The sequence below is a fragment of the Lethenteron reissneri genome, chromosome 52 (genome assembly GCF_015708825.2).
Source record: "Lethenteron reissneri isolate LAM-NWPU_2019-01 chromosome 52, ASM1570882v1, whole genome shotgun sequence".
Lineage (NCBI taxonomy): Eukaryota > Metazoa > Chordata > Hyperoartia > Petromyzontiformes > Petromyzontidae > Lethenteron > Lethenteron reissneri.
The window spans coordinates 7,859,815-7,872,119 of record NC_083830.1 but is presented as its reverse complement, the minus strand read 5'-3'; the positions used below and the strand labels follow the sequence as shown (position 1 = coordinate 7,872,119).

General features: G+C 45.6%; 1 protein-coding gene across 2 annotated transcripts in view; it reads right to left on the bottom strand.

Annotated features, from left to right (window-relative positions):
• Positions 1 to 12,305, bottom strand: part of LOC133355790 (centrosomal protein of 89 kDa-like) — a 77,078-nt gene that overhangs the window by 20,663 nt on the left and 44,110 nt on the right. For both annotated transcript variants that reach the window (XM_061573147.1, XM_061573148.1), the window contains exon 18: positions 3,450 to 3,539. In XM_061573147.1, coding sequence (XP_061429131.1) covers positions 3,450 to 3,539 — 90 coding nt within the window. The remainder of the gene's footprint in view (positions 1 to 3,449; positions 3,540 to 12,305) is intronic.

Genomic DNA, 12,305 nt, shown 5'->3' with positions numbered 1-12,305 from the left:
GCAGGCTCGCCGAGCGGGACGATGGCAAACTCCGGCCGGCCGCAGAGCCACGACTCGACGTTCTCGCACGGCAGTTCCACGTCGCGGAGGGGGCTGTGTGGCAGGGCGCCCCGCCTGCTGCTCTGGCTGCTGGGCTTTGCCTACTTCAGCTCTCTGCCCGTGGGAATCTACATGCTCGTGATGGAACGTGTGGCGCTCGGGGTGCTGCTCATCAACCTCATGCCAGCCACGCTGACCGTGGGCCTCCTGTACGGGCTGTGTCGATGTGTCTGGCAGGAGCGTTGCGCAACGTGCGCCACTCCGTAACGGCGCCGCAGGCTTGGCTTAGGTCAGAGGTCGCAACCGGGTACCCGATACCCGTACCCTACCCGATACCCGGCTACCCGTACCCGGCCGGGTACGGGTACCCGTTTGCGACCCTGGTGCGGCCGGGTACGGGTAGGCCATGAGTCACTGGTGAGTAACCGTTTGTCACTCATTTCCCAACGTCTTGTCTCTTCTCACAATTCAAGTTCCTAGAATCAACCCACCCGCGCCTGCAACATGGCTTCATCCCAGAGGTCGCAATCGGGTACCCGTACCGTACCCGATACCCGGCCGGGTACGGGTAGCCGGGTATCGGGTAGGGTACAGGTACCCGTTTTCGACCCTGGTGCGGCCGGGTACGGGTACGGGTAAGCAATCAAAACCCGTTTGCGACCTCTGGCTTGGGCTGACCATCACAACTTGCAGGGGAAACTCGCAAACGTCAGCAACGCAAGTCTAAACCAAAGCAATAAAAGGTAGTGAAAAGAAGATACGATTTTGATGTAGAGGGCAGTACTGTGGTTCCAACGCAGCACTTAATTCCGCGGGGATGATGCACAATTGAGTGTCATGTTTGAAAATTTGCATACACCTGTCTGTTCTTCAAGATGATGAGTTTCCACTACAATTTAACAGTCTGCAAGTACAACTATTATGACAGTATCAGTGACTTTTGATTAAAAAAAACGATGGCCGTGTTTTCCACTGACAATGATTCTACACGCATTAACAAAAGATAAGGGGCGATCAAAACTGAGAGATGATGTTGAAACGAACGTTATTATAACAATGGGTTTCTCATCATGATGAGTCGATGGTAAACGGTGTACATAATGTATATCCAGGTCCATTTCTGGCCTTGGGGCAATGCCTTAGAGCTTGCAAAGGCTGTTTGCTTTCATCCTTAAGTCTCGTTTTACAACAAACATGGGCATCGTTTTGGTGAGAATGTTGCTCTTGAACGCGTACTCCACCCTGGATTCCGCTACCCTTAAATGCTTCGCACGCTAACGTTGAAAATTTATTTTTTTCCAGGGATATTTTATTGCCGGGCCAATCAAATTTGCTCTGTGACCCGCTTTTAATCTGAACTGCCAAGGATCGAAGTAATTAAAAGCTTGAGACAATTGTTCATCGCACTGTGGGTACAAGATGTGGTGTGTTGTGTGATCGATATTGCCAATGGGTGCGATGTGTGAATTTATAAGAAATATCACAGAATGGAAATTATTGATACAAAACCAATAACGCGAGTCCCAGAACTGATAAAACATATTTCTATTCCCGCTTGATGACTGGATACCATTTGCACAACTGCCGAACGTGTTCAGATAAACAGCTCAATTACAGCTGCTCATTAAAAAAACATCATTGTTATTTTTTTAAATAAAGCTGTACATAGAGTGAAAAAAAAAACGATATGCCTGTCACAGCCCTGCTTCGTATCAGTCAATAAAAAAAGAGGTCATGAATAAAGAATAATCGTGGACTGCAAAAACAAATGACTCTTAGTGTCCGTATGACTTCACGTAACGCATACTTTACCATGGAAGAAAGGATGCCATGTCCATTAACCAGAGGCAAGCAGCTCCTGCCATACAGCGCATGTCACTGTGACCGAATGCGAGGATCTTTCAACCATATTCGCCAGTGGGCCCCATTAAACAAGATGGAATGCTGCGCTGGGATTGCGATCCAAAATTGGTCGGTAACACATTCCTGCGGAGGGAGCTGGTAGGAACGTTGGGTTGCTCGGTCAATGGCCAGGGTCAACGGCGGCGTGGTGTGTTCCGCAAATATGCCCGACTGTGAGGGCGGGCACAAGCCGGCGTGAGTAGGTTAAACGTTGAGTTTTATAAGGGCACCACGGGGTGACCAGCCCCTCCCCACCCAGCCCCTCCCCACCCTCCCCACCCAGCCCCACCAAGCCCCACCCTTCACACCCAGCCCAGCCCCTCTCCACCCTCCCCTCCCCACCCAGCCCCTCCCTGCACGACGGACACAATAATCCCCTGTGGGCTGGTGTAACCAGGAGGTTCCTACCAGCATTAATGGGTACACCCAGCAGTATAAACGGCCAGTGCGCAGTTATTCGATTGGCAGGTCGTGTGTGGTAACGTTGCAAAGCCCTGGGTTATTTTTTAAAGTGTCCTGTGTTAACACCAGGTGAGAGGATAGCCAAAAACATGACATTAAAAGTCAGAACAGGGCCACAATTGGATTTGTTTGATTTTAAATGCATCAGCCTGTAAATTTAAGTGTATAATGAACCCGCTAGGGGTTGATAAAATAAGAGAACCACATTGTTACGAGACAACAGCGATCATCCTATTGAGAGACTGGCCCCGCCGATGGGAATATGGAATTTTAACCTCTGGCTCAGAGACGAGTGTTGCCCCATCGTTCATTTCGGCACGGAGTCCCTATAAATTTGTACACGTACAAGAAATGTTCTTAATCCACTGGTGCATGAAAGACTCCGCATGTTGTGTGGGTTATGGAGGGATATTTCATCCGAATTTACCATGCTGGTCAGTGCGGGATTGGTGAAGGTGAGGAGCATAGCTGTGGAAGCATATAAGTACAATACAACATTCTAGATTTGAAGCTGATTTAACCGATAAAAAAAACCTAAGAATACAATACAACAATGGATTTTGCCGCACTGCTCCTATATTCCCACTATTGAGTCCCCGTAAGCCCCACAACAAGCCAAGCACCATCTTGACTCAACCTAGCAGCTTCTGAAACAGGGCACATTGCAGGTGATTTGGTCATCGGCGTTATGACTCACAAGACAAAAAAATATTACAAGATTGACGCGCAAAAGAGTAGGCTTAACACGTTCCTTCGGAGTGGGCAGGTAGGAACTTGGTTGGACAGCGCATTCGTGCACGACAGAAAGCTCGTGGTCACGTGACGCACTTCAACCAATCCGGGAGCGTACTTCATGTTTGGGAGGGGCTATGCATGACAGACAAATAATCCCTGGTGGGCAGTGTGGAACTGTTGTTCCTACCTGTAAATATTCGCTCAATACTGGGCGAGAGTGTGACCTTTTACTTTCAGTGTCTTGTTCTCAAAATTACTGTAACTTGCATAGAGGTGGAGAGTGGGGGTATCTTTTAAGGACCCGACCTCACCTTGACTTTGTCGTGGAGTTTAACAAGTTGAGCGTTGCCCTCCAGCACCCTGTTCAAGACCCCCTCCTTTTCCAACTGCAGGGTTTCAGTCTAGACAAAACACAGAGGCACATTTTTTTTATCGGTCAAATCAAATGCCGGTGTTTGCACAACGCCCCGGACGGGTCGGAGTATCGCGAAAAAGCTGGCGCTGCCACAGCCGCTCTGTGTTTGTCTCCGCAGCGCCCATGTTTGCACAGCGGTACCAGGTACTCATTTTAAGCTGAGTCGACCGTGAAGTGGGACAGACGAGGTTAAAATTACAATTTCCGCGACTGACGACGTGCATCGTGGCCATAAGTTGAAAACAAAATTCTCAATACTTTTGTGAAAAACACGGGCCTATAAATATTACATAACAGGCGACGTTTCGGGCAAGGGCCCTTCTTTATAAAAGACATTTTTTTCTTTTTAGCGCAGTGTTATTGACGAATGCATTGAGTTTTGGTTGTTTGTGCGTGTGTACCGCTGCCAACGCAGTATCACCAGGTTTACATTTTGTTATAATCCACACGACTGCAAAAACACACTACAGGTCACAACACTTTGTGTTGTTTCTCGCACTGCTCGGCTTTGGAATTCCCCCGCCCCATCGTCTATTTTTTTATGTTCTTACAATCTTGCTCATTTTTTATAAATGTATTTAACTCTTGTCCACACATTTAATAGTGGTGTGTGTTGCTGCCCGCTTTTGGGCTTTCAGATCAGTACTCAGATTAATCATAACAATACAAAAAATAACTCAAGCTCGGCTGTCAGGATCAGTGCAGTACACTCATTCACTCAATAACCAACACTCCCTTGTACACATATCTACATGCACAGCACCGAAAGGGACACTCAAGAGTATATTAGATATCACCCAAGAAATTAGAGCTCATCACAGCCGTCCTCATAATGGCAGATTACTCATTATCGCACGCGGGCAGGCTAGCCGATAGGCCAGTAATTGTTGCTGGCTTCTCGTGAGCTAATCACGGTAGCCAAGCAACGGGAGCATGAATTGTGGCGCCAATTCAACCCCACCTGCTCTGTGCGCCAGCGGCAGCAGCAGTGCCCAGTACCCGCGGGGATAAACATGCCCTGCGACGCACGCATGCACGCACACACAGAAGATCCCCCGCATAGCCTGAACAGACTGTTGGGCAAGTACTGCTGTTAGCGAGCACCTATGAAGGCCGGCACGGCACACGAGGGGGCGGGTGGTCAGCATCACGCCCGGCTGCCTTTGTCTCCCCAGTGGCGATGTTTGCACACCGCACCAGGTACTCATTTAAAACCGAATCAGCCTAGGGGAGGTCCATGACCTATTCAGATAATAGTCACTGGTGTTGGCCGTGAGCGGGAATCGAACTCGGGTGGCCGGGTTTGTAGCGCAGCGCGCGAACTGCTACGCCACTGCTCCCCACACATGCATACATACACATGCATACATACACATGCACACAAGTGCACGGACACTTCCCAGTCTTCAAAAATCTAATTTGCCGAATAAATTGTATCAAAGCTGTTCGAGGCTGTTAATAATTTTCTGCAGAGCTGTATATGTAATATAAGTGTAAATTAAGAATGGTATGAAATTCAATGAGATACATTTATAAGGCCATTCCCAGATTTGCCATTACATTATTACTTTGACCTCACCCGCCCCACCTACTTTTGTAGCATCGATTTGTATTGACAATCCCAATTCGAACTGATTTCATTGCCGAGGGAATTTAATGAGTGGTCTGACAGGCGCAGAGATCAATCGTTTTAACGGCGAGCGCACAATGACATCTCGCCGCGTTGCCAGCGACAAGGAACTCCAGCCAAGTGTACGCGCCCGCTTGTTGTTATTTCTTGTGCCTGCGCCTGAACAATGCTGGCACACACCATGGCAAACACGCCGTTTTCGTAAGCGCAACAACAAGAGCAGAATTTTAATTCTGCTTGAGCAATGCGGTGTGCGTATGGCACACGCGTGCTGCTAGATTTCGGTCCCCCTCTCTCAGTTTCTCGTCCCGGGTTTTTTTTTACGACACGGTGTTTTTTTTTTTCAACGTGAGAACATCCCCAACCCCATTTTGGCTTCCTGGCGCTACCCGTGGGAATGATAAAATAAGAGTTGGCTGCCAGTGCACCCAATTTTAGTTTCTCCCCGCAAGCGTGTGTTCTACACTGCTACCGCAGCGGCCTGCGATGTTGCAATGGTGACTCATTGAGGCACTCTGCTCTCTACACGTTTCCCGAAAAGGTCTGGAGTTCTGTGGACAATTATAGGGCGAAATCCCGACCTGATATTTAGACCGTTGCAATGTATGACATTTTGTCATTAAACAAAACAATATATTTGTACCGCTGGGTGAAACCTCGCGTAATGTATTTGCACAACACCGTGAGATGTTTGCACGTCTCAGTGTTACGTAGCTATACGTGCACACACTCTTGACACAAAGATCCGCCCGTGTGGCATTTAACAGACCGTTGGTGCAAGTGCTGTTAGCAAGCACCTAGGAAGGGTGGCAATGGCACACGTGGGGGTTAGGATGCCTCCCCAGTGCTGTTTATAAACAGTACCAGGAATTAATTTAAGGCCGAGTGTACCTAGCGGAGGCCCAGGACCGGTTCAAATATTCGCCGTTATTATTGGTCAAAAGCAGGAATCCATTTGGTTCACCGGGTTCGTAGCACAGTATGCTAGCCACTACACAACCGCTCCCCACTCTCACACACAAAGATCCCCCCTATAACCTAAACAGACTTGAGGCAAGTGTTGTTTGGGCACCTATGAAGGCCTGCACAGTACACAAGGGGGTGGGTGGCCAGCACCATGCCCAACGACTTTTGTCTACCCAGTGGCAATCTTTAAACGCTGCACCAGGTACTCATTTGAGGCTGAGTCGATCTAGGGGAGGCCCAGGACCGGTTTAGATAATCATAGTGTTGGGTTCACCGGGTTCGTAGCGCAGCGTGCTAATCGCTACATCACCGCTCCCCCACTTTCACACATATAAAGACATAGATCCCAGTAAAGGCTAAACAGACTGTTGGGGCAAGTGTTGCACCTATGAAGACCACACAAACACACACAGAGTGAATGGCAAACACTATACATTTACACCCCAGGGCATTCTACAATGTGGAGCTCCCTATGGGCAACTCGATTCCTCGCACTGAATTTGAAAGCACATGCATACAAATGGAAACATTTCAGAAAACACCCTGGAGTGTTTCATTATGCCTCTGGTACCTTTTCCCCAATGTTTTTTTTCTTAAACAATGGCCCACAGTTCCGGCCAGGAACTCACTCCTGTTCTGCAGCATTCTACATGTACAATCCCAACATGGCGACGGCTACAATCTATAGCCTTTAACCCATTCTTAAAATGCAATCTTATTTGGCTTTCAAGAGCGAGGAATTCAATCAAAGTAAAGTGCTGCTCCCTTGAGCCCTTTAACTCTCACTTTTCAAACAAGCATATCTCTGCGAAGACATATTTTCAAAACTTACTAAACTGTATCTACTACAAAGCACATCTTCACTCGCCTTCAGCAAATGTTTGTTGTTTTTTTATTGCCCACAATGATAGTCAGAAGGGTTGCTTTTGAACAAATTGACAATGAGGAGAGACATTCAGCCTTTTCAAAGCTCATCAATATTCTTGGAGTTTGCTGTACGTTGCATGCCTGTTTTTTTTATGAAACATTTACATCATGTGCAAGCCCAAAACTAATTTTCAGAACTTCACAACCACACGAGCACTCTACGTTTTACGATTTTCTGCAAAGGATCAAAACGGGCCAAGACATTCGTTCGATAATTCAAACGCTTTACCCCTTCGCCAAACTGAGACAACCGTGATAATTCACTATGTAACACAATTTTTTTTCCTGGGTAGTAAGTGTTATTTCGTAATTGCTATTGCCTAAAAAGTATAGAAAATGGCTATTATTCCCCACAAACTCTGCTTTTGAGACCAGGACAGTGATATTTTTTAATTGACCTATTTTCAATGAGAAAAAAGGGGGGAAATTTGCGTCTTTTCGTTCACATAAGTCAGAATAGTTGTTCGAGATTTATGATTATTCTGTAAGTCACTTTCACGAATCAGCCCCCAAATGTAGTCTCCCATCATGTTCTCGTTATACTGTCCTTTATTGCGGCGTTCAAAGTCTAATATATCCTGGTGGAAGCGCTCGCCTTGCTGCTCCGAGTACGCTCCCATGTTCTCCTTGAATTTATCAAGATGAGCATCAAGGATATGGACTTTGAGGGACATCCTACAGCCCATTGTGCCGTAGTTCTTCACCAGTCTCAACCTGCTCCACATAGTTTTCGACCTTGTGATTACCCAGGAAGCCACGAACCACTGCGGCAAAGCTGTCCCAAGCCACTTTCTTCTTACTCGTGAGCTTCTTGGGGAATTCATTGCACTCCAGGATCTTCTTTACCTGTGGTCCGACGAAGACACCGGCTTTGACCTTTGCCTCAGACAGCTTAGGGAATAAGTCTTGAAGGTACTTGAAGGCTGCCGACTCCTTATCTACAGCTCTGACAAATGTTAATAAGGCCCAATTTGATGTGCAGCGGTGGCATCAGCACCTTGCGAGGGTCCACCAGTGGCTCCCACTTGACGTTATTTCTCCCAACAGAGAATTCGGTCCGCTGTGGCCAGTCCCGCCTGTGGTAGTGCGCCATGGTGTCTCAGCTGTCCCAAAGGCAAAGATAGCAGGGAAACTTGGTAAAACTGCCTTGGAGACCCTTCAGGAATTCCACAATTTTGAAGTCTCCGATGACCTCCCAGCCATACTCATCATACTTCAAGGCGTTCAGCAAAATCTTGATGCTGTTGTAATCCTCTTTGAGGTGCACCGAGTGAGCCAGGGGAAGAGATGGATACTTGTTACCATTATGAAGCAGCATGGCTTTGAGGCTCCTGGATGAGCTGTCAATGAAGAGGCGTCACTCGTTCTGGTTACAGGCGATTCCAATTGCCTTGAACAGACTGGTCACATTGTGGCAGAAGCAGAGCCCATCTTGAAGGTTGAAGAAGCTGTAAAAAGGTTGGTGACACTTCCTCTGATATGTGACTTGCACACTTTTATCCAACAAGTTCCACTGCTTGAGTCTAGACATCAAAAGCTCGGAATTGGACTTGGTGAGACCAAGATTTCTGATCAAGTCCTTGAGGTCTTTTTGGTTGGGGTAGTATGGGTTTCTCTCCTCAGCTCCACATCTGAAATTGTCAACTGGATCTACGTATTCCTCGCTCTCTGAATTGCTGCTCTCTTCTAAAGACTGCTGCTCTCTCTCCGGAGGAGTGGGTACGGGAAGCTCATGGCAGTGTGGCACCGGGGCGATGGATGAAGGAAGGTCCGGATACTTGATAACAGGTGCATTCTTGCCAATCCGACGTTTGGAAGGGTCCACTATGCAGAAGTAGCAGTTGCTTGAGTGGTCAGTGGGTTCCTGCCAAATTCCTGGGATAGCGAACTTCACTTTCCCCTCTGTGCCATCCTACAAAAATACATTTATTTCACCCATGACTAATGTGTAAGAGATTCTCGCAACATTTTTCAATGACATTGAAAATTGTCAAACAATTGAAAATAAAAAAACTTTTACAATAAAAAAAATTTGTAACTAATTTTATAACAATTGTCCATCTTACCTTCCAGAGTTTTTTTGCATTGCTCGCAGGTGAAATGAGGTGCCCAGGGTTTGTCTTGATCCCCGACAGGCATGCCGAAATATGCCTTGTAGGCCTCACACATCTTAGCAGATGCTTCCACAGAGTACTTTTTCGCTCTTGTCTTGATAAATTGGATGCAGACATAGCAAAATGCATCTGCCGGATACTTGCAGCCTCTTGCATGCCATCTCAGAAAAATGCAGATATGTATCCACTTAGGCAGCTGAAACTAAACTGAACTGGTGGGCTTAAGGCCCCTGTATATATACTACTATTTATATTACTGGAAAGTTCTAGAATGTTATAGAAGTTACTCTAAGTTTACTCAGCACTGAATTTATCTGGAATGTCCTGGAAAATAGGTACATTTCAAAAAATCACTGTCCTGGTCACAAAAGTTTGTGGGGAATAATAGCCATTTTCTGTACTTTTGAGGCTTAAGCAATTAGGAAATAACACTTACTACCCAGGAACAAAATAAAATAAAAAATGTGTTACACAGTGTAATGAATATGCTGTTAGACAACGTGTAGCATGGTTAATCAAATCTGGGGATGCGTTCATACACTGCACCGTGACAAATGAATGGAAAACGTAAAGACGTCTTAAGTTGAACCGTGACACTGCATCAACTTCATTGCTAAAGACGACTAGAGAAAACTACGTGGCGGCAATGTCCAATCCCAGCAGGATAAACCCCTCATTCGCTGAGCAATTCTATCCTGCGAGTATTCACTGTGCCTAGGCGGCCATGCAGAAAAGAACAAAAAAAGGTTAAAAAAACACACACACACACTTTAAAGTGGGTGGCTCGCATAAAGAAAAGTAAACATCGAAAAGAAGCCACCTATTTTTATTGACCACATAAAATTTGCTTATTTCCGATGTCAAAATAATTTCTTTTCTATTTTTGAATGTAAATAAAAGTGTGTGGAATTGAAAATCTAGTTTTTAAATCCTTTATATTAAGTTCCCTTGCTTGCTTGCTTAGGACCGTGCAAATCTTTCGGTCGTTTTTTAACCCACTTCCCGTGATCCAATCGAGCTGACATTTTGCACACAGACTCGTTGTGTGACAATTAATGTTCCTGAATTTTTTTTCCCAATATTTTACACTCTTTAGGACAAAAATATTATATGTAATTACCAATTGCTTAATGCTGCCATGCAATCATCTGACCCATAGGTGGCAGCCATCTCAAGCCAGAGGACGAGAGGACTCTAGCCGCCACGCATATAAAGGATTTATAGTGAAAAACTTTGTTTTTACGGGTTATACTTGTTTACCTAATTACTTTGTGTACTTGTTGCGCTCTCGCGCTTAGGAAGAGGGACGCCACAGCGGCCGCTCCGGCGCCATGACGAGCGGCGATGTAAGCACTCTTTTCATTGGTCATAGGCTGGCCAGCAACAGTCGATCTGATTGGACCAGACGTTTGCATCGTAGGTGGGAGCAAACATTCATGATTCCAAAAAGGCGGGGGGTAAAATATACGACTATTAATTTTTTTTTTCAGTTAAAAACAAGAATAGGACCAGTTACATATAATTAACATTCCTTCCCTTTGTTAATGCTACCCCCTACCCCCTCCCTTTGATGCTGCTAATCCTGCATAATGCACGGGCATAATGACTTTGAAACCCCCCGCCCACCTCCTACGCATTTCCCATAAATATGCTAAATTCCTCTTGATATGCAAATTATTTTGTCAAGGCGCTCTTCTTCCCCCCTCCAACCCAGCTTAAATATACGCTCCAAGCTTGGTGGTGTTTCATTCTTCACCTGAGGACGGCTGCTTGCGTTGTAGCCGAAACGTCGTGAGAATTATTTTATTATGTTTTATTTTTATTATTTTATTATTTCCCTTCTACGTGACTTTACCGAAAGAACCAAGAAGATGAATCCCCGCAGTCACGAAGCTTTAAATCGAAAAGAATAGGACCACCATGGGCGGGACCTCGACCGGTTTTTAAATGAAATCTTGAATTATCACGCGAGGCGAGTCTGTGGAGAATTTTTCAGCTCATTAGGCTTCGTAGATCTGAAGAAATTAAGATTCCAAAAAATACAAACACAACATGGTAAGTTCAGTAAAAGTATGTAAAAAGGGTCAAGTGAGTCTGGCATTCATGATTTACTTGCCCGCAGGCACAAGAGAAGCCATCGCAAGCTGTGGCACAAAAACTTAATTTGACTCACCTGACGCCAAAGGACATCCCAACTGCAGCAGAAAGATTAGATTTTTTTGGCCGATCATGTCATCAGAACTATGCACAAGCTGGGCTGAGAGTTTAGTTAATAATTCCGCCACGTAACATATGGGAGCGGGTAAAATGGCAGCCCCATTCCAAAGCAGTATGTAAGATTTATTGTTATTATTTCCTCTGGTGTTTTAAATAAGTAATGGTGGTTTTATGGAAACGAATTAAATATTCAAAAGTACTATTTTACACTCGGGATAATATGAAAGTGATACCGAATTAGAGTGATTAAAATAAGATGTAGGGCCAAGTAAAAGACTGCTCTGATCATTTAGATTTGTAAATAGGCTTTCTGACAAAAGTTTGATCCGTTCTTAAAGAAAAGAAAATACATAAAAACAACTGTCAAGTGCACCATTAGAGCACTCTAATGACATCACTGGCATTAATACATCAATGCAACGACACGACTAGAGCATGCTATGATGGCAAACTTGATTGTAACTTAAATGTATTTTTTCTCACAAACAAAAGTTTCAAATCCGTTTCAAACAGTAATGGACAACCGAGTTACATTTCAATAAGAAATTAGATATTTGTTCTCTGTGGAGTGGATTCAACTGGGTCACAGACGTACTTCTTGGAGGCAACACACATTTATTTACACCAACACATTAACACAAAGGGGTTCCTGCCCCTTCACCAGATAACCTATGGTGGTGGTGGACCACCAGGCTAACTACGCTAGTTACTGGGAGTAGCTACAACGGACAGGACCCTGACTCGGGTCCTCGTCCACGTGTTGATGACTTCTTCTCTTGGAGGTAAATCGTAGATCTTCGGATGATGACAATAACGCAGAGCCCCGGTCCCTGTGGGGACCCGGTTTACATGCTCCCGGGTCGTGGCTGGCCCCGCCCTTGGCCACGACCACCTTCGA